The sequence below is a fragment of the Mixophyes fleayi genome, chromosome 3 (assembly GCF_038048845.1).
Source record: "Mixophyes fleayi isolate aMixFle1 chromosome 3, aMixFle1.hap1, whole genome shotgun sequence".
NCBI classification, from domain to species: Eukaryota; Metazoa; Chordata; class Amphibia; order Anura; family Limnodynastidae; genus Mixophyes; species Mixophyes fleayi.
In genome coordinates, this window is record NC_134404.1 from 47,856,157 (window position 1) to 47,880,286 (window position 24,130).

The 24,130-nt window shown below is 39.6% G+C and overlaps 1 protein-coding gene across 1 annotated transcript; it reads right to left on the minus strand.

Moving 5' to 3' along the window:
- Positions 1-223: 223 nt before the first annotated feature.
- RRM2 (ribonucleotide reductase regulatory subunit M2) lies at positions 224-5,442 on the minus strand. Its single transcript, XM_075201444.1, has 10 exons — positions 5,028-5,442; positions 4,817-4,894; positions 4,266-4,415; positions 3,478-3,594; positions 2,913-3,046; positions 1,945-2,039; positions 1,654-1,787; positions 1,466-1,570; positions 979-1,092; positions 224-843 (listed from the first exon to the last, which is right to left on the minus strand). Exons 1-10 carry the CDS (start codon positions 5,109-5,111, stop codon positions 691-693), a joined length of 1,164 nt encoding a protein of 387 aa, XP_075057545.1. The 5' UTR covers positions 5,112-5,442; the 3' UTR covers positions 224-690.
- Positions 5,443-24,130: the final 18,688 nt, after the last annotated feature.

Here is a 24,130-nt window from a genome sequence, read left to right on the forward strand (position 1 = left end):
CAACACTTACACACACCAATTGCTAGATGGTAATCTATTTATATAGCTCCACTAATTCCGCAGCACTGTACAGAGAACTCACATCAGTCCCTGCCCCATTGAAACTTACAATCCAAATCCCCCAACATACACACAGATCGAGAGACTGAGGGCAATTTAATAATAGCCAGTTAACCCATCAGTATGTGTTTTTTTGGAGTGTGGGAGGAAAACCATGCAGACACAGAGAGACCATACCAACACATGGTGAGGAGTATATTCCTTTTCAGACACTTCAGATGCAGTCAAGGATCATATTCTAGTTAGGGAACAAATTGTTTTTTCTCTTTTTTTTTTAAAAACAGTTTATTAAAGTGCAAAGTTTAGACTAATACATTAAAAAAAGTTACAATAAAAACACAAGACTGCCAACAGGCAGCCCTTCCCCTGCAGAGTACACAGCACCCTTTACAATACCCCAAGCTGTACAAGTTTATGTACCCATGAGTGTTTCAAGCACACGCTTACTGTAGACTAGCATGTGCCAAAATACAGATGAGATAATGAATAGGCCAGTCAGACATGACTGAGCCACACCCGATAAGGAGACATCCGGTAGCTTATTGTGCCAATCAGGTTTCTATTTCATTGTAAACCAGCACAGGTTATAATGCCCCATCTTACTGCACCTGAGCAAGCCAAGAAGTTCATTTAAAAGTCAGCATCTAGGGTGAATTTATGGTCTGATGTCTTTGACATGACTCCCATCTTCTGGTACTCCCCAACCTTCTTCTCAAAGAAATTAGTCTTTCCTTCCAAAGAAATATTCTCCATGAAGTCAAAAGGGTTTTCTGCCTTGAAGATCTGGAATAGAAAGGGATAGTTTTCACAGCTGATACATTACATTTAGGATGCCATCCATTGACGAATTTATAGCTAGAGACAGAAATGTTACTGGATTCCTTTGCTCTAAAGGAAAGGAGGCAGGTAGTTAGTTACCTTGCTAAAGCCAAGCTCCAACATAAGTCGATCTGCTACAAACTCAATATACTGCTTCATCAGATCACAATTCATGCCAATCAGCTTCACAGGTAGAGCATCAGTCAAGAACTCCTAAGGTAAAAATGGAAAAGGTTATAGGTGTATTATATCTTGTACAAAGTTCTAGGTCTGTCAAACCTAATTAATCAGTGTTTTGCATTATGTCTTACATTGCTGGTACAAATACTAATCCAAGTGAAAAACTGTCAGCAGGGCTCTGGCAACATACTGATGACTGGATATGGAGACCAACTATTGAAATTGTGATCCACAGCATGTTTAAGTGGGCACTTTTTATTCTAGTCTAGTCACCCATATGCACAATTAATTAGAATTTCAGCTGCATATGAAACATGTTCCACACTGCTGAAGGCTTGCTAACAAGTGATATGACAGCAACCAGATTTTTATATTAAGCTCTTAAATAGAAGGATCCCAAACATACCTGCTCAATGCTGACAGCATCAGTAATAAGTGCCTGCACACATTCTTCAGATGGTTTGTGTACGAGATGTTTGAACATAAGGCATGCGAAATCACAGTGCAAACCCTGCAAGACAAGCAGTGATCAATGATTTGAAGTTGATAACATACAAAAGCCCAAGTACGCACACTTTTAAGAGCAATACTCACCTCATCCCTACTGATGAGCTCATTTGAAAATGTGAGACCAGGCATCAGTCCACGTTTTTTCAGCCAGAAAATGGAAGCAAATGATCCAGAGAAGAATATTCCCTCAACGGCAGCAAATGCCACCACACGCTCCCCTGTACAAAGGAGACAGAAGGGGGAAGAACTCTTAAGCAGATGTGCAGAGTTTTAAACACATCATGTCCCTTACTCAAGTTAAACTTGCACTTGAAATATGTATATACACATCTAATGAAACAATTGTCAAGTAGGCAGCACTTTAATGTTTCTTACCATAGGTTGCATGTTTGTCACCAATCCAACGTAGTGCCCAGTCTGCCTTCTTTTTCACACAAGGAAGGGTTTCGATTGCATTGAACAGAAAGTCCCTGAAAGTAGATACATATTAGGCAAGTGTCAGTGGCCCATTCCCTTCTAGATATTAAATTGTCAGCTCCATGCTGCACCTATTAGCAATATGCAATTGCCAGAATTATACCACCTGTTAGAATGTGTCAGTCAGTAATGACTACACCTATGCTTAAGCAAGGAGATATGGGGAAAACATGCACTGTTGGGGGGTCCTGAGGACTGGAGTTGAGAAACACTGCTCTAGAATGCAGTCATCTAGATGGTGCTTAAACTACCACAAATTGTAGAATCCTCCACAGGTACTGGAATTACATTAGCAGCAATTTCTCTGGATCGTGTATGCAGTACTCCATGTTGAACCACTGGCTGGCAGGACAAGTCACATGAAGGTTCAGTTAAGAGGCTTCCGGGGTACCTCTTGGCAAGTTCTCTCAATTTAAAAACATATGTATGACCCAAATATGTGGGACTCACTGTTTAGAGTTAGGACCACCCTATTAGCAAAAGAACCATGGAGTGTGGGGTGACTAACATACATTTGCAAATGTGTGCAACTAAGACTTTTGCATTTTTTTATTTACAGTAGAAATGGCAGGTCTTTTGCCAGCTGTAGCAGTGTGCTGGGGGATTTTTTTCTGTGTGTTGGTTCCTGATCAAGTCAGATGACTCACTGAATCCAACAAGAATACTGTATGTGTGAGCCATGACTGCCAACAGTGCCAGCACCCAAGGTGCAGTTCATGGCAGAGCTGAAGGCGATTTCTGCACATCGAAAGAGGCCTAGGGTCATCCTTACAAACAAACCAGAAGCCTGACATGTTCTTAAAGTATGAATTAGGCTTCACTAGCATTGAAAAAGGGTCATTTTACTTATGTGAAAGAATGCTTACCTTTCTTTGGGATCTTTAATGTAGGTGTCGATAAGAAGACTGTACATCTCTGAATGAATGTTCTCCATTGCAATTTGGAAGCCATAAAAACAGCGTGCTTCAGTTATTTGCACCTCCTGACTGAACCGCTCAACCTGAAAGAATTGAAGAATTTTATAAAGGGAAGCTCAAACCTTAAAGATTGCTCTTCACTTGTAACAGGATGTGTGATGCACTCATAATATACCTTATGTCAATGCTATCATTGTCAGAGACCTGACATACTAAAGTTAGTGTTCAGTCACCTTAAGCTTAGTTTGTGTTTAGTCTGCACCTTTCCCTTTAAACAACGGCAACACAATACAAAGTGATGTTTGCAAGACAGTAAGCAACCCATGGATTGGCCAGGGTTGGTTCAATGCTACCAAAAGGATTTATTTTGGTGGCATTGAACTATCAGTAATACCAACCCTCAGATAATATTTACTTGGGTAGAATGTTCTTTTTGGCAAAACCCAGTCATTAACATGGGTCTAGTCATAAGCTATCCTGTGAATCAAGGTGAAGTGTAGTACTATAAACTTACCAAGTTCTCATTTACAATGCCATCGCTAGCTGCAAAGAAAGCCAAGACATGGGAAATAAAGAACTTCTCCTCTTCCTTCAATGACTCCCAGTGCAAGAGGTCTTTGGAAAGATCAACCTACAAAACATGTTTGAGCATATTAATACAATAACTGCCCCTCAACTGATTCATTATATCACCTTTAAAAGACAATTGGTTTGAAAGTTATCCTGCAAGTTAATTTTAGCTTCCATAGTGGATAGGCACTAGCATTAAAAGATTAAATCATGCAAGTTGAACTCTATTTTAAAATTAGTAATACATCAGGTTATCATGCACTCAGACATTTTATACACCATTGTTGCAGACAATTGTTTGCTTGCAAATTTTAGTGTGTGCAGGTCAATTTCACTAGTGCACTATTGTCAGAACCCAATGATAATTAGCATTAACACAACAGGTTAATATACTTTACAGCAAGCTATTTACACAAATTATCTGTTTAATATTAAGTACTCATTTCCCCTGATCTGAAATACATCTAGATCACCTTTGTATGGTTAAACTTTCATGAAACACAGAAAGGTTCAAACTCATGTGTCAAAAATTAGATGTACAAGTCACCTGATATAAAGGCTCTTAGCACATGTAAAAGCATCAAGTGAAAAGCAAGGATTACAGGATTTTCAATTAAAACTATTGATGTCTTCAGTTAGAAGAGCATCAAGTACACTATTAAGGCATCTCTAGGAAGATGGGTGGATGAAAAAAACCCACACAATCACTGCTACCATACTCAGCCATCTCACCTCTTCTGCAGTCCAGAATGAAGCTTCTGCCTTCTTATACATTTGCCAGATATCATGATATTGGATTGGAAAGATGACAAAGCGATTAGGGTTGTCCCGAAGGAGGGGTTCATCCTGAATACTTGGGTTCTTCTGTGCTTTAGTTTTTACCTATAGAAATGCCTTGTTAGTCACTGTAAAACTCAATACCAGCTAGCTGCATTCATGATCCTGTCTCATTACTCCCCAAGTATACCCACATACCACTGCAAGTTAACATTTCCCATCAGCACCTGATTTAACACTTATCCACTATTTGCAATTATCACCTATATGTACCATCTACCCATCACTATCAAAGTGATCCATAACAAATTACAAAAACAATGCTAGTTTGAATAAGAAATAGGGAGCCCGAGTTGTCAGCTGGTGGATCCCACCCATCCCCCACCGGGGTAGCACATTTGGCGCCAGGACATAGAAGCTCCTGATTTTTAAAGTTTACACTATCCCGACTAGGCGATGCCTTAGAGTATGCTGGGACTTCTTGTGCCCTCCGTATAAGAACTCACCGAGCCAGTCTCGGCGTCCTGGAAGATCTTACGGGCGGTCTTGCTGGCCAGGATCCGCGTGTTGCTGAGAGTCGGCGGCTGCAGTGACAGGAGACATAGTTAGACACCACAGCAATAAGGAACAGTGACAGGAAGCCTAGTAAGAGGATACATCAATAGGAAACATAGTAATACAGCAATAAGACAATGACAAGATTCCATCGGAACTCACTGTGTTCTCTTTGTCTACCAGTGTCAGATTCTTCATAGGAGAGACATTGTCCACGGCTCCAAAGGGCTTGCGGGCAGACAGCATGATGATAATAATAGACTAAGCGACAGAGAGCAGGTAGATGGAGCGGGCAGAGCCGGTGGCGAGCGGCCGGGTGTATGTGTACAGTGCAGGAGAAGATGATGCGGAAGAACAGCCGGTCTTCGCTATTTATACACTATTCGCATTTGGCGCCAGGGACAGCTCGGCCAATCAGGAGCCAGCCTGGGGATGGAGCGGAGGAAGGGGGATTCAGCGCCAACCAATCAGATCATCCGAAGGTGCGGCAGCTGTTACTAACTATGAATCGAAAAGTGCGCCCTTTTTACACAATGGCCCCTTCATATTACACAGACATGCACGGTTCATGTATGTGTCATGCCTATGTGTGTGTGTGTGCACACTTTTATATATGTTCTTGTTGAATCGACTGAATGATGTAGAATGCATACATCAATGTACATATTATGTGATGCCCTCCCTCTGTCGTATAATGGTGGGAGCTCAAGCAGTGTTACACAACTCCCTCAGGGCTGTTATGAAACCAGTGTTTAAATGTAAAAAAAAAAAGAGTTGTTAATATAAATGTATCTTAGCTCTTTGTGTGTTGGAAATATCCGTAAATCAGAGTTGTAACACATTTTCTCCGTATGTGATGGGTAATTTATCATGACTAAAAACCTTATGTAATATCAATAGTCAGATTGCATAAACAGGATACATGGTGTGATATATGTTAGGTACACAGTGGACGACGTGTATAGTTCTTTATAACCCGGATGTAAGGGGGGATCAGGGGCGGCCTAGCGCTTCTTTGTGCCGGGTCCACGGCCCTTTTCGCCCCCCTTCCCACGTGCAGGGTAAATAGTTTACGAAGATGGGAGGTATGACTGTACCACCGGTGATTTAATAGGCGTTATACACAGGGCGCGCCACTGTATTATAGGAGAACTAGCGCCTCTCCGGCAAGGCACAGGTTAACCGATCTCCCGCCACAAGCCGCTGGTCACGTGAATACATAATTCCGCGCGACTGAAAGTCAGTCAAACTTTGGCGCGCTCTCAACGTAGTGCGAACATGTCTCCGGCTATTGGCCGGCAGCCGGTGTCAGATTGTGGGTACGTCACACGCGTCATCCAATAAACAGCGGAGGCTCAGTGTCACATGACTTTGTGATGTCTGTTTCGTCGGTGGCGGTGGGCGGATATCGGCAATTAAACGTTTCCCGCGTCCTCTGGGACAATACCGGCTACATAATGTTATGAGGAGGAGTAATGGCTGCGTTAGTCGTGAGCTGTATGAGCAGATTATGATATTAGTGTGCTTGTGGGTTGTTACACTGTTGTGGTGCTATACATCCTAGTATGTCAGTACTGATAATACTACCAGAGCTGGGTATGTTACTGCTAAGCGTTGCTGGAACTTGTAGTTCTGCAGAAACTGAAACGTCAGCTGTCCAGGTTACTTGTAGATCCACAGCAGTTGCTGTGCCAGCTGTTTGCTTAAGCTGCTAGAACCAGAGCTGTAACTTACAATACTAGCCTGGGGCAAGAAAGACAAATGCCGCCCTAGCCAACTATTTTAACCAAATGAACCTAAAGTATTTCTAAACTGCGCCCCCCTTCAGCGTTGCGCCCTGGGTAGTCACCCCTATCGCACAGCCCTAGTTACGGCACTGGCTAGAACTATACACTGAAGCCAGCAAACTTGTACTTTAATTGATCGTTCCTTTATAGGTAGATCATCTTCCCTATTGGTGTACAGATATGGATATGGTGCTGTGTTGTTGGTCTTATCTCCAGGAACTAGGAAATTCTGTTTAGGGTGGCACTTGGTGTTGTAAGATAACTTAGGAGGTCACTTAATATTGTCTATTAAATATTGTTTTAGGACCATTTGAAATGTTAAAATTGCTAAAAACATTCATCATCATTAACATTTATATAGCGCCAGCAGATTCTGTAGGGCTTTACAATTATGAACATACAGTAATAAAACAATACTGGGTAATACATACAGACAGAGAGGTAAGAGGGCCTTGCTTGCAAGCTTACAATCCATGGGACAATGGCTTGATACACAAGGACATGTGCTACTTCATATAGAATATTGCCTTGCTAGAATGCAAAGGTTACAAAGTATTTAGTGATCTGTATGTTCAGTCACACAACTCCAAGGGTGGTTGTGTTAGCTGTGTAGAAGGGTGGTAATAGGCATTGTCAAGATTTATCGTAAACTTTCATCCACAGTAGATCAATAATTTCTTGAAACTCCTATATTTTTATAATGTTTTGTAAGGTGTCCAATGTTTTATGCAATAGAATTTTTCTGATCTTCAATTAAAGATTGCTTTCCAAAATTCCAGTTTTAATCGTTTGTAGAAACAAATTTGACCATATAAGAATGAAGTCTACCAATTTTAATGCCTTCAGCTCTCCATATAAAAAAATTGCAATGTCTGTTGGGCTTGGTCAGAAACATGTGTTTACTTGAGTTTCTGTATACAAAATACCAGCACTTTGTTTTTCTTTCTGCATGAAATTGAACCCTTTGATATTAGCAAAAGAATGTTGCCTCCCAACCCCCACACCTCCCCCCACCCTCAGTTATACAATCCGGCAGTGTAAGGTCAGCTGTTCTTTTTATATTTGTACTGTTTGTTTAAAGTGGTTTTCTAGAGTTGGGTGCATGAGAATGGCTGTCCACTTCAAAACAGTAAATTGGATTTATGGGGGGGAAATGGTAGTGTAGTTTTTCATGATGTTGTATATGTATCTTTTAAAGATGTTTAACACTTATGTGCTTTATAAAAAAAAAAAAAAAACCCAAGCAACATATGTTCATCAACGCATGCTTTTAACAAGCCACATATACAAATCTATCACACTCTGCATGCTATAATAAAACAAATTATATATCTTAAAATGTAGATGCTATATTATCTTGTTTTCACATGACCTTCGGGTAATGATCTTCACCCAGTTCTTGCTTGTATCTTGTGGAGCAACTTTTATAAACTTTTTTTTTTTCTTTTTTTTTTTTCTCTTTTTCTGTGCAAATCTTCTACTTGAAAAAAAACATTTTACAGTAGATCCTACTGGTGAGCCAAATGGCCACACCACAGACAGGCTATTGGTGGGAATGTTTTAAAGCCTCTCTTCTATATGTGGCACCATTTGTTTGTCAGGTTTGCAAAAATAGCACTGAGACTACACATACCTAATTGAAAAGTAAGCCAATCCATATTGCAGCAAAAATTGAGTGCTTGGACCTGAGTTGTAAAATTTTAATTTGTTTGTAGTCTTGATGGGGAATCTGCAGTCCCTGTCTTAAGCTACAGGCAGCCATTATATACAATAGCCAGCTAATAGTGGTCGTTAATTGTGACCTATGTTTACAGTTTCTTGTCATGCTATATTATCAAATGCAGAAAGAGCACTAATTTAAACTAATAAATGTCTTTGTAGCTGCAGCCTTAAATGCATGCTCTTGCATATCTGTCAGCCCCCTGTTTACCTTTTGGAAAGCTAAGGGTTAATGTCTTAAATTGTCCTAGTTGTAAGCAGTTAGTTATTCTGTGCTTTCAGTTTGGGACTAATCCTACTGCGGGAGGTAAAAGTAATTGTCCACCTGTTGTCTTTTTGCAATTTACTGTCTGAATTGCAGATGAATCCCCAGCTGTTCCTCCAAGAAACCTGTTCAGACTTTTGTGTTTAATGTTCTGGATATATTTTATCCACCTATTTAGACTTCACTACTGGCTAATTATTAACCGACTTAATTTGGATGTCTCAAAGATAAATTTTGATTTGAAGAGATACTACACGTGGCTCACTTGGAAGAAAAGCATGAAAACTGATCATTGGTAGTTTGTTTGTTTTTTTTTTAGGTTTTTTTTTATATTTTCTCCCAAAGGCTGACACTCTGACCTTCACCATATCAAACTATTTCTTTTGGGTCTTTTGAGTAGTGCCGTCTGTTTTGTAACTAAAGCAGCTTTACAGGTTACTGGCTGCCCAGACTGCTGCCTGATAAACAAGTGCTTTATTCTTCAGCCTGCTGCGCAGCGGCCAGTCTTACAGTACAAGTGGCTGGAGACTATTCTAATTTGGGGGCCAAAAATTACATGCAGGTGGCCAAATTGACGAGGTTTGATCTCACAGGCTAAGTGGCCATCCACACAAACAGTCATTTGGTCCTGTTGGTGTAGTCATCCTGTGAATTGTCATATTCCGATCCTCTATTTCCTATGAGTACTCCCAGTTTCCTCCAACACTCCAAAAACATACTGGCAGGTAAATTGGTTGCTAACAAAATAAAAATTAACAATTGTCTGTGTGTGTGTCGGGGGAATTTAGACTGTAGCTCCAATGGGGCAGCGTCTGATGTGAATTACGAATATTATCTGTATAGCACTGCGGAATTGGTGGCGCTATATAAATAAATGATCTATGGAAGTGCACAACCTTTATACAATGAAGTACCCTTGATGGGATTCAGGCTGTTTTGATCAAAATGCGCTGTTGAGCATAACACGTCTTTCAGGAAAGGGGGCTGCTATAGGTGAAAGCCGCAGCTGACTTTTGGTGTCACAGGATTAAAATGTTGATCAGTAGTGTGAATAACATCATAACTTGCTATTTTGGAGCTATAGCTAATCGAGCCTACATCGATCTGTATGCAGCCCTGGAGGTTATAAAGGTGGCCATTTTCATGCCATAGAAAGCAGGAAACGCGAGGATCGTTCTGCAATTTCTTGGAGCATGCTGGGGTAGATATATATTATAAACTCACTAAGGTTGCCATGTTCAGATTTAAGATACCTGAAAGTTTTAGATTTCTGCTGAAATTTTGTATTGACAACCAAATTGTGGTTAAGAAAAAAATCCAAAAAGCTGAAGCCCATTTTGAAACCAGATCATGCAGAAATGAGTCTGACCAGGTGAATGAAATGTTGCCTTGAATTTTATTGTAAATGCTGTATTGAAGTGGTTAAACAGATCTGTACTTTGGAAGCTAAACTGTTGGAAAACGATAAATGATGCTTTAAAAAGATAACAAAATAACAGACTTATGTTATTTAGATGATAAAATGAATGCCACTGAAATGATTAGCAGAATTGAGAACTGATTTAGAAGCATAAGCCAGTTGATAATGAATGTACAAAGTACCACAACTAATCTGTCTCTGTCTAGAAGGATTTTTTTTTTTTTTTTTTGTAAAGCTACATTATCTACAGATGGACATAGACGCGACCGCCCCAGTAACACAAATTTGAGTACGGTAAAGAGCAATGACCTAGCATGGAATTCATGGCACAGGTGCTCATTCCCAACTTTAGTCACCCTGTTTTTAACCCCATCCTTCTAGTATTGCGAACCCTGGATTACTCTCAAACATCCATAAGGAATTAGGGGAGCACACTTTTCCCCCCCCCCCCCTCCCTCATGTACTTGACTTGCGTCTAATATTGCTTGAAGAGAGAAAATGAAAGGGGGCAATGACAGTGACAGGAAAGTGTAGGCTCGGTACAGTGATTGCGTGCTTACATATGGCAGCTTCTGCTTTCCTAAATACATATTGACCCTTCCAGCTGATTGTACTTAAATCATTAGTAGCTATATTCAAAGTTGCAGCCGTCTCTTTGCATGACTTATTCACCTTTCCATTTGGACTACTGCAGGAAAGAAAATTCCCATTGGTTTTTGTGGAGGGAAAAACACTAGATGCTTTTTATTTTATTTGTACTTTGTATTTGTATTTAATTTTGTATTGAAGATGTCGAATTTATTAATAGCGAAGACACTATTCTCTCGAGTATATGAAATCTTATTCTATTGTCTGCAAATTGGGTAATGCAACTTTTGCATTTACTACCAAGACTCCAAAGCCAAATCTCTAAGCTATCTCTGGGCCATAGTCTACACCAGGGTTTCGCAAACCCAGTCCTCAATGCTCCCTAACAGTGCATGTTTTCCATATCTCCTTGCTGGAGCACAGGTGTATTCATTACTGACTGACACATTGTAACAGATCCGCAGGTGGTCCTAATTATGTCACATGTGATCCGGAAAACTTGCACTGTTGGGGAGCCCTGGGTTTGGGAAACCCTGGACTACACATTTGTTACACTTGGTGCAAATGTTACTGTTATTGAACTGCATCTTGAGATGTGTCTGACTCGGCATGTGCACGTAAACCCTTTATTTACGTGTGCCTTTTTTTTTTTTCATATGCATCCAGCATGGTATGCAAAAGAACATGTGTATGCTGGTAGTCTTGCAATTAAGTATGATGCCACAACAGGTCTTTTCAATTGTAATTGCACTGTTCAGCTGCACACATTTCTGGGTTCTACAGTACCCCAACATTACAGATGTTCCTGTGGTATCAGATCATCCGCCATGTTGCATTGCTGCAGAGTGCCAACACTGGAACTGTAAAATAAATGCATTGATTAAAGTGGCTGTGACTGAGAAGTGTAAACAATACTTTCTGCAGCAATAACCCGAAAAACTTTGAGGACAGGATGTGACTAATGAACTCTCGTAAACTGACTACCACACCCAATGGGGAAGACAGCCAAGGTTCATATTAGCTGCTCCAGCTGTTTATATTCCACTGAAACAATTTTGGACATTCAAATTAAATTTCCCATAATCAGAGAACCTTCTCAATTAGGGACTAATAAGGGTTTCTTAAAGAAACACATTATTAGCCATATACACAAAGTTGTTCTTGATGTAGGTCAGGGATCCTTAAGGATTTAACACAAATATGAAATTTCATATTGGTTCTTTCAGAGAGTCCTCACATTAATTCAATAATTAGAAATTAATTTATATATTGGATCCAGTCAGCCCTCGGTATGGTGTGAGTTTGAGCCATATTTGCTGGCAATCAAAACATTTCCTACTTCCTAAGGTCTGACAATGACACATAATGGGTGGATACTGGATTGGCAAGCTGCATTGTGTGGAGACAGAAAATGAAGTGTTAATGACCATATTATTTAGGGCCCCACAAATATTTAAACTGGCTGCTGGCATTGCTGTCTGAATGTCGACGTTGTGACTGTTGACTTTACTACCTGTCACCATTTTAACCATGTCAATATACTGAATATGTCAACAGTCTATTAACAGATTCAGCGACACCAGAGTGACTACATCCCCCTCTGACAAATGAATATATGTTTCCGTGCAGGTCTGCATCTGTTCGCAATCAAACATGTTCTTACTGTACTCTGCCAATATTGGGCCCTTCCCTCCTTCGTCCTGCCTGTCCAAGCGAGCGCAATTTTCGGGTTTAAGCAAATCTGCTTACGCACATATGTATATGCCAGTTTTGTGAATCTGCTCAGAACTAATTTCCCTATTTTAAACTACAAACTAGCATAAGTCCAACTCCACATCAGCCCCATATATTTAAATTCCCCGAATCCCATAAACAAATTTGACAAACTTTGTTTCATGGTATTTCCTATAGCAACACCATTGTGTTGAACATAAAAACTTATATTATAAATTTTAAAATGTTTTAAAGGGAATTCTGTACAATTCAAGAAAAAAATCCATATGTTGTATAAATATATCACAGTACGTAAAAAAAAATATATATATGATCACATGATGACAAAAGTAAATCTGATTTCCATATTTTATTTTTGCATATTATGTTCATTGAATCTTTTGCATATGATTCCATTTCACAAACTATATAGGTTTAAAAAAAAAATCCACATATTTCAAAATATTACTAAAAAGTATTTTAGGCAGATCAATCAAATTGTAATCTATAACATCCCCAAGGATTTTGTCACAAGTTTACTTCTATACCACACCTGTTTGGCTTGGGAGATTGGAGTGGAGCTAGATAGGTTCAAGAAAGGAGTTGAAGCAATTGCAGAGGATTTACTGGATAGATGGACTGATTACATGTAATATATATTTGTTACTGTTAATTAGCAAAATTCATATATACATTAATGGTGGATTAGAAAGATGCAATCCTTCAAATAGGAAAACTTTCTTCCCAAGTGTTATACAGGATATGCTTTGTCTAACACAGGGCTTTATTATCTTACTAGTCAACATTTAGCTAACAGTTTTGAACCTTGATTCCTTATGTTCGCAGGCTTAAGATAATGTTGATTGTCAAAAAGTATATAAATATTTGATGTTGGGCTGTTCCATGCATTTAGTCACAATTTGAAAGTAACCTTTGGTTTGGGTGTGAACGAAATTGGCCTTTGTTTTATGGTAGAAAATATAGTAAGGTAAGCTAAAATGTTAAACGTCAGTAGATTAAAGAGTGAGTATAGTTGTTTAACTAGTGTATTTTTTGCATATATTTTCTTTATTCTCAACATACAAATTAGTAAAATAGTTTGAATAGGCTTCTGTTTGAATAAACTAATAATCTGAAAGCCCAATGTTTTTTTGGGGGAAAGGAAAAGTGATATGGGCAATGCTTTGAGATGCTATTAAAATAAGTTATGTATGTGATTGAGATGTTCTCTAAATGCTCTTGTAGGCAAACATGTTGTGAATAAGCTAATGTCTGGTGATACTTGTTACACCAATCCCGATGGAGACCTGTTGGCGCAATCTTAGATTGTAAGAGGAGTTTCTTTCAGTATGGAAGAAGAATAAATGTAAGTTTTGAGTGAACTGTTTAGAAGGGGTGGTAGTCAAGTAAAATAGCTTAGGATGGCTTGAAAGATGATTTGGGAATATTTCCTAAAAATGTGAGTTTTCAGGGAATTCTTGAATAATTGGAGACAAGGGGAAATTCCACAGAGCGGATGTAGTCTGAAAAATTCCTGTACTCGGGAATAAACACCAGTGGTAGATTTCAAGCACCCAATGTCATGGAGTTTTCATGCAGTTATCAGTAGAGATATCTGAATTGTAAGTAAAGTAAGCTTGAAAATCAAGAGAATCAGTCTAGCTCCACGACTCCGAACTCTGCTCATGATTTGAAGCCCATTGGTTCAAGAGTCAGTCTAAGTTCCCCAAAATTTTAGTTACAAAACTAAATTTGAAGACAATGAAAATGATGAGGTGAGATGATGAGGTGAGTTGATGCTGGTGGTTGTGTAAGTGATGAAATGGCGTCAACGGGTATCCTGCAAGCCCATCCTGATGATATCCAGACTTATATCTGATAAATAAACTGTGCCAAGATCTGTATGCCATACAATAACTAACTAACTAAGCCCCAAACTTCTTAATTGGTCATAGAAAGACGTGTTCAACTTTCTGTGGTGTCAATAAAGGCTTCAGATATTTTTGGATAGCTACTTCACAACTTGTAATTACCTAAGACCGTACATAAAATGATTCATGAAGTATTAATATTTCATCCACATCTTTTCATGGTATGGATTCATTCCAGTATTTGTATATTATCCATATCCGCTCCTGCATGAATAACAATTTTGGAGGGGACACAAAGTTATTGTTTGTGTTTTAATGGTTTTCTGTACCTGTATAACTAGTATTACTGTAAACTACCTATGCCTAAATGCTTTCCACGTGAATGAAGCCTTCCCCCTCGGATGCTATTATAATGCAAACCATACAAATCCCTGCTTTGGAAACATGGACACAGTACAAAATTCTAGAATTAAATTTCGACTTCACATGCAACCTATAGTTTGAGGAATAAATTTAGTAATATTGGGCAGCACGGTGGCTAAGTTGTTAGCATTTCTGCCTGACAGCAGTGGGGTCATGAGTTCAGTTCCCAACCATGGCCTTATCTGTGTGGAGTTTGTATTTTCTCGTGTTTGCATGGGTTTCCTCCGGGTGCTCCAGTTTCCTCCTAAACGCCAAAAACATACTAATAGGTTAATTGGCTGATAACAAATTGACCCTAGTCTGTGTGTGTGTTTGTCTATCTGTGTCTGTGTGTGTTAGGTAATTTAGACTGTAAGCTCCAATGGGGCAGGGACTGATGTGAGTGAGTTCTCTGTACAGCGCAGCGGAATTAGTGGCGCTATATAAATAAATGGTGATGATGATATTGTAGCAGAGCACCCTCTGCTACAGTCTCATTCAGTTATTTGAGCCTTGTGTCCTAGTCCACTAATCTGTTTCCTTTCAGGCTTCAGTGGCAGCCAGGTGGATAACTGTAGGCCAAGTTGTCACTCCTCTTGGTTTTGGAGCACTTTTTCTTCTTAGGGGATGCTAAAAGACTAAGTGACGCTTTGCTTGATGAGGCAGTAAGAATATAGCTCTGCAAACTGCTAAGAAATAAAAATGTCATGGCATCTTGCTTTATTAATGATTATATGAAGGAGGAATGTGAACTTAATTATTAAATGACCATGATTCATTTATTCCAAGCAACATGATTTGCGATGAATCTAATATAGAACTAGAAGAATCATAAAATAAATTAAATAACATTATAAAAAAATAATGCATTGGAGATTAGAGTTGCATATTTGGTACTGTCCACAGCAATCCTGTAGATGGAGCTAGGGATGGAAGGGGGTAATCGAAATAAGGCATGGTGTACCATCTAACACACCATTAGATTATACTAACAGTGGATGTTTGATGTGCATCAAAACACAATCCGAAACATAAATCTGAATGCAGCTTTTTTTAAAAAAAATTAATTGACGGTTGAAATAGTACCACACCTAAAGATAATATTATGCTCTTTCAAATATTATGACAGTCCATCACTATAGATGAATGAAATAAAAATGAAAAGCAAGGAAAATAGGTAAAACAATTTCAACAGATTATACAAATGACGACAAAACCAATATGTTCAGGGTGTCGGCGATTCGGATGATGAATCTTCGACTATGGAAAAGTAGGTGTGGTGGATCACCTATACATAGCTTTTATTGTAGTAATATATTTAAATTATTAGCACAGTGTGCCAATTTATTTTGTTGCAAATGTACTGATTCTTGATTCTGTGTATTAGAAATGTACTTATTATATTGTGTTATTTCTGTGTAGGAATTGCATTCACTTCTGAGGTATATTTCTGATCCAATGAGCAATTTTGATTCCTTTGTGTAACTTCGAGAAGAAGTCCTCATTAAGGCTAATTAAGTCTATTCAATGTGATTGATCAACACTTGTATACACAACAGGGAGTTGTTGGTTGTGTCCTACCTGGATAAAGGGAAAGGAAATATCGGAACTTTGTAAACCGCAGTGATATAGGATATCACAGATAAGTGTAAATTTTGTTACGTATAAATTGCATTTAAATCTATGTTTGGGGAAACCTATTGCATCCTGATACTAAAAATAACTCTGACTTCTTGGTGCCAGCAATGAGTTCAAGGGGATTGGCTTACCCCCTGCGAGGCTGTGTCCAAAACGGTATAAAACAGCACTGATTTGGATTAGTAATGATACATTTCAGTACATCTGACTTTCTGATCAATGGTTCCTTCATCCAGTGTGAACTATCGTTATCGGGATACTTGAGCGTATAAACATCACTTGTTTGAAGACCTGCTTGGCAACTTCTTCCCTGCTGTAATGTCCTGTGACCTACAGATTAGATACAAAGTTAATCCGTTTCTGGCTGTTCTGAGGTTTGGACCTAGCTTTCTGGTACCACCGCACTGCTCGCTACCCAGCAGCTCTGGCCAGAGTGATAGGCCAGGGGCGATCCATCCACAGCAACACTGATCTATAGGTAGGTAGAGAGGTCAGGTGCACCAGTTAGGGGATATATCACCAATGACAGCAGCAGGAATGCGGTTCTAGATGCCGTGAAGGATTCCAGTGGTGGCAGCGGCTTAAGCCCCTCCTATGGTGGAGGGCGCAATTGGGATAAAGAAAGGGTATGGTGGCAAAGTAAGCCCAGCCAATTCCCAGCAACAACAGACAGGGTGGCATAGGTGTTCCATCCTGTCACAGTAGGTGTAAGTAAAGGTACCTCACTAGCCCCTTTATGACTTCAGTGTGCCAACTCCCATTCCAAACTGAGGAATCTGACAGCGTGAACATAGCAAAAGTGCAGGTGGAAATCTAGGAAATCGTGTTGCGATCATCACCACCTCTTCCCTAGGGCACTCACAGCAACATACATCTCATGGCTTCCAGTGTACAGTGTCCACATCAGCTTCACTGTCGCTGACGGAGGTAACGGTGACGTTTCAACTGTCAGCCCTGATAACAGATAATTACCAGAGCTGCAGTTATCTTTGCCAAATCCTAACTCACCAGTGCATTCTCTAAGACTGCTTTTTTTTTTTCATGAGCTGAGGTTGAAGGAGGTGAACAGTCCTCTTGTGCCTATGTTTTTGCTGAAAGAAAAGAATCCTAATGAAGTGGTAAACATCAATTAGTTGAATTGATTAATTAAATATTTGTGAATTTGATGCTAACTGAGGGCTTCTGGGACTCCCTTGTTAAAGACCAATTACAAATGTTAAAAGTTTGCATTGTGGATATACTGCGCTTTTAAAATTTTTACTTTTCACCCACTAAATTTGGAAGCCCACCAGGGGCAGCAACGGCCACCCCAGGTGCCAGGGCTACTCCTACTGGAAAGAGTAAAACTCAACTGCTGCTGCCATTGTCCCTCCATGGTTGTGGTCAGCATCTTCCATGAACAGGTAAATGCTCAGCTTCACTCTTCTAAAATAAACAAGATTTTTCTTAAATTACATTTTCCTTTAAATTAAAATGTCCCTCTCAGGCATGTAAAGAGAAGTTTGTAAGTGTGTGAGTGAATGTGTTTATCCTCTTGATGTGCTCTTTTGTTTGTTGATTACTTCTCAGTTTCCTAGAATTGAATATAAAATGGCAAATGGAACTGAAATACGTTTGGTAAAAGTACATAGAACATGTTTGACACATACTGTATGTTGAATACAATTGTAACGGATGTCAAACAGGTTTGAGACTTTTTAAAGATCCTCAAACCTGTTTAAGCAGCAAACAATTCTTTCAACTTTTGAGAATTTCCCCAAACTGTAGCTTTGGTTCGAAGAGCTTGTTCAAGAACTGCATTCACAATGGTGCACATACTGTTCTAATATATTCAAAAAAATTATTGTTATTTAAGTACCAACATTTTATAATGTCGCTATCAAGCTACACACTATGGGGCTGACCCAGAATAGGACGTACACCAGCTTGTGTATTATGCGTTAAATCACTCTGCGCATGCCCAGAAATTAGGTGCACACATATACATTATGCAGACTTGCACGACATTGCCACGTTACTCTGCAATGCCCCCTCTGTTCTCTGTCCCATCAATGTGTGTGGCTCTGCATAAGGAAGGAAATACGCTAATTTTTCATGCTCTGTTTTCAAGAGTCATATACTCACATGATATGAAAAATAATGAAAATGGTAACCTCTAGCAAAAATTATTTATATAGAGCCAATCATTTTTGTCATTCACATCAGTCCCTGCCTCTTTATAGCTTACAATCTACATTTCATACCACTCACAGAATCGGGTTTTTTTTTCAGAAGCCAATTAACCTACCAGTATGTTTTTGGACTATGGGAGGAAGCACTAATCAAACACGGGGAGAACACACAAACTCCACACATTGATAAGGCCCTGGATAGAATCCAACTCATGACCCCAGTGCTGTGAGGCAGCAATGCCAACCACTGTGCCACCATGCATAAGCTTACAATGTATTAATTTATTTTCAAAATGGAGAATGAGTAAGCATTAAGTAAAGCAATTAAGTATTCTAGTAAAAGTCTATGAAATTACAATTTATAGGTTATTAGATATTTTTAGGGCAGAGTTATTCCAACAGCTGTAATAAATTTGTTGCATTTGTAAAGTATACATAAACCTCAATATATAACCCACTCTGATTAAATATTTGCATGTTTATTTCTTAATGGGGAAAACTAGCGGGAACCTTGGTTTATTTTCTGCCTCCAAATTGTATAATTAGGTGTAATAATTCTAGACGCAAACTGACTAAATTATTAATCCTGTTTAGATTTTCACTGAAAATTCCACATGTGACTTTTTAGTTTTAAATATGTTAATGACTATTTGTATCTCGATCTCACTTGTTCCCCAGTGAGTTGACATAAAGGGGGAATTCAATTCACTGCGTTACTCGTGAGAGTAACGCGTCCCGTACACTATTACCATTAGTACAGTAATTTTAATGCAGATTTCTGCTCGCAGCTCTCTGAGTTGTGAGCAAAAATCAGCGTTGAAATTACTGCATTAACGGTAATAATGTGCACTATTAATATAGAAATAGTGGGTAGGCCATGTTACTCTCATGAGCAATGCGGGCAATTGAATTTCACTCAGAGTGTAAATTCCTTAGGTTGCATTTAATCAGACCCCCCAACCAGTTACAGAAATATTCTTGTCTTAATATCCTTGTAACATATTTGTAGGGGAATAATAGTAGCAACTATCCTAAAACTTTGTTTTGTAAGAAATGTCTCACTGTGTTGCCGCCCACCATGGGATTTCTGTTTTCCTGATACTTAATAAAACTACCTGTTTTTAATTTCATACTAAAAGTATATTCAGTAGTGACTGACCCAGCTGTGATAGAGTGGGCAAAAACCATTGAGAATTATATGTGTAGACTGTAAACTTGTCTAATAATAGTAGATATGCCCGCTCCCTGCGCTCAGCCAATGACCGACGCCTCTCCTCCACTCTGATCACCTCTTCCCATTCCAGAATCCAGGACTTTTCCCGTGCAGCCCCCTTCACTGGAATGACCTCCCTCGCTCCATCCGCCTCTCTCCCACTCTGTGCTCCTTCAAACGTGCACTCATAACTCACCTCTTTCTTAAAGCCTACCAACCATCCACTTAACCCCCATCTCCTCCACTCATTCTCCTCTCTCTCCCATTCCCTCAACTGGCTCCTCTTGTGCCTGGTCTGTCAACCCTCCCTTAGGATGTAAGCTCGAATGAGCAGGGCCCTCTTCCCTCCTGTCTCCTTACCCGTTCTTCTGCTCCGTGTCTATTGCATCTGCCTGCCTGGAGTTTCTGAAGTATTGGTACTTTTTGTTTATTGTTCTGTACTGTTATACCCTGTATAGTCTACTGTTTGTATTATGTGCGGCGCTGTGGAAACCTTGTGGCGCCTAACAAATAAATGATGATAATAATAATACAGAAGAGCATAAGTAATATTAAATGCAATTCTTCATTACCGCCACCAGAGGTCAGCAGTTAGCTCAATGTGTATTAGATACTCTATTCCAAGAAATCTGAAAGAGAACTCAAATTCCCTGTCAAGCATGCTCAATAAGGGTAAACCTTTCCTTTACCGTTATTTTCTACAGAAGTATGGCTTACCTAGTGTCCAGAAGGGCTACACACCTGACCAACTGCTCTAGTGGTTGTAGAGCAGGGGCACACATACCCATACCGTACTTGTCAACTCTCCCAGAATGGCTGGGAGACTCCAGAGTTCTGGGTAGGACTCCCTGGCGAGTAGGGCATTCTCCCGCATCTGCCCAATCCCTAGTGAAGTGGGCAGAATTAAAGACGAAATTATGTGATTCTCAGGGAATCGCGTTATTTTGGCCCAGCCCCCTGCTGTGAAAGGACGTGATCACTTTGTTTCATCACAGTGGAAAGGCTAAAATGTCACAATCCATCAAGCTCAGCCCATACCCCCTCTGGGAACTCCCGGAGGGGCACTAGAAAAAGTTGGCTAGTGTGACCCATACCTGTATTGAAAAGTTGGGAGGTTGAATCGCTGGGCCCACCAGTGACCATCGGTCATTATGTCATATAGGTGCAATGAAATCCTTCTCTGTAATTTCTAGATTGCATTCTCAATCTGATATTGCTGTTTGACCTGCTGGAACAAAAGTAGGTCTACCCCTTTGTGACTACAGCCATATGAAGTCAGATAACCCTACATCCACTGTTAGTTAAAGACCTCTCCAGAATTTAAATCTGCGGTGCATGGGAAAAAAATCTTCCACCCACAGTCCACCACCTTATCTTAAAGGCTAGTTCAAAGATGGGGGAAACGGAAGTTAAAAAAAAGTAGACTGGTAAAAATAATGCAAACACCCTACCATGATACAATAACTAATGTTGCAATATTCAAGAATATTACATGCAGTGTACAATGATTGTATTTGGTGGAATAGTGGGGTAAGAATAGAGTATAAACAATAGAAGGAGATAAACAATGTTTCCAGCCAATTCATCTTGAAAAGTCTATAAATAGTTACAAGGGGGCAGGAATGCATTTTTTCCCTCTACCGCTGAAATCATGGGAAAGAAGTTTTCTACTGGCCTGAGTGACTTTAGTTTGTATAATAGAAGTTATCCCCTCCCCCTTAGGCTGAGTACACACTAGAGCATTTTCCGACCAATGTGTTATCTACAATGATTGTACCTACAACTGAAGGACCGGTCAGTCAATCGATTCATGTGTACATACTATACACGTTTTAAACAAATTTTTGCACAACTAACCGTCCGGCCAGCAATTCTTGTCAGTCATAACATCTCAAAAGATAGTGACTCTGTACACACTGAAACAATATTTGGCCTCCCTCCAGCAATATGGCAAATAAATTTAAATAAACGGTTGAACACCACTGGCAAAACTCCCAGAAACTCAGACTCCGGAAAAGGAAATAAGTTATCGCCATTCATTCTAGAACACATCTTTGTGTAGAGTGTTCATTTGTTCTCAACTGCCCATTTACTACGGTTTATTTAAATGTAATGTCCACAGTTGAGTAACGACAAGCTCGTGATCTTTTGCTACGCCAAGAACACTGCAAGCACAGACCCAAAGGGAGAAAGAATCAGACCTGTTGAACCAAAAAGTGGTTCCAGAGGAGAGATTCCTTTTCACATATGCCCCTGCTACAGGAGATACGGGACAACAACCCTGATGACTTCAGGAATTTCCTGAGGATGAATGAGCCCACATTCCAGGATCTGCTCCAACTTGTCATCCCCCCCCCCCCCCCCCCTCATCCAAAAGGCAGACACCCATTTAAGTAGACCCATCCAGAGACTGGTTGGGGTGGGGTACACCATTATGATGACCATCATTACGACAAGAGTTCTAGCTACACTAATAAGCTGATCACTATAACTCTGACTTGTCAGAAATGCAGACTTGCCTGAAAACTGATACTTAATATTTCCGACAGAAATGAGACCCATCTCTGGTGTGCAGACCAGAGATGGGCTGACAATGAAAAGGCAAAACCAATATTTTAACTTAAATAGGGCGCACACAAACCATATAAAAACTTTTTAAAAATTGTCAAAAAAAATACACAGTGGTCATAATGTAACTTTTCACTGTTTTCCAATGGTAACTGGCTCCCTGTATACTGTAGCATGCTTGTACTACTCATAGGTGTAGAAGTCCTGTAGGCAGGAGGGGTAACTGATTGGCTTCCCATGACGGGATGTTGCTTGTGGAGTGATAGTGGCTGAAATGTATATGATTGGGCCGGTCTGAAATGTCCTTGCTCCAGTGTGTGTGGGGATTGTGTTAATACAGTGTCTTGTGAGAGATCACTTTTGTTGACCTACAAATAATGTCATACCCCAAACGTTCTTGCATTTCTTATTTTCTTTCCAAGAGTTTCTCCTAGCAGCTAAAATTTGCCTGGTTCTTTTGACATCAATTGGTTTGCAGACGCCATCATCTTTTGTCTGATCACATCACTTTGATTCCCTAGTGGCTGTGTGGGTAGATCTGTGATCTCCTGGCTGTCTGTCAGCTGGCCGACATGCAGTGGTGTTCCATCTTGCTAAGATAAGACCGCAGGCTGTGTAATAAAAACAGAATATAAACTAGTCTGGAATTTCCCAAATTGTAGCAGTGCCATAGATGGCAAATATGTGAGAATTATGCCACCCTCAAAAAGTGGATCCTATTACTACAACTATAAAGGATTGTTTAGCGTTATTTTGATGGTATAATGGATGCCAACTATGAATTACTATTTGGGAAAAAATGGAAAGGTGTCAGATTGCGGGGCATTGGAGCAGACTCTTTTTCATGCCAAACTTAAATATATTATCCTTAATTTGCCAACATGAAGTGAACCAAAATATTGACTAAATTTTGTTTTTGTAGCTGCTGAAGCATTTGCACTTCACACCACAGTCTTTAAACCTTATCCACAAAGAAATCTGTCAACAGAATGGAGGATTTTAATTCATAGTTTGTCAAGAGCGAGGAGAGTTGTGGAAAATGCTTTTGGTGTATTGAGCAACAAACTTAGAATTTTTCATTTCACTATTAATCTTCACCTAGACAAGGTGGTTATGGCTTGTTGTGTCCTACACAACTTTATTATGTATATAAGCCATAGTGTGGGCAGTGTGCCTAGCCATAGGGCGAGCACTCTAGGAGTCTGGAGTCATCCCAGGTGAGAAAATATTGTAATGGTGAGGGTGCTGTGTCCTTCCAGAATGACATTTTGTAATGTATGTGCATTAGCATTGTACGCTTCTAAACTTTACTGTCTGGTACATATAAATAAATATTTTACGCATTTTTTTTGTGTATTTTGTTATCCACAAGCAGGAATGGGATTTGTAGGCCTCAATGAAGTCCTTCATGAACACCACACTTCTGTCAGATGCCGTGTTAAATTACTTTCTAAAATTAAAATACACATAGATTGTCATATTTACATTCACACTCCAAAACAAAAAAACAAAACCAGGAAGTTTTGTGCTATAAAGTACGTACTTTGCTATAATAATGATGAAATTGGGTAAAACAATCGTATCCGTTCATATGCTACAGAAAGTTCAGGGCAAATTATTCCAACAGAGCTGCAAACACAAGGGTATTATACACAAATGGACATTTACTCACAATGCTCCACTCTGCAACTGTAGCGTCTGTGATTGGTCCATACTAACTGCGAACTCCTAAGTATGCGTCTATAAAATGATAGAGGTGCCAGTCTGTCACCAGTGTTATGTGAGAAGATGGCAGATGAGGAGGGCAGGTGCAGGAGAAAAGTGACAGAAGTGGTGGCGGGGAACGGAAAATAAGGGATGCAATTGAAGAGCCAAGTCAATGAGCCCTAGGGAAGTTGAGATGATGATGG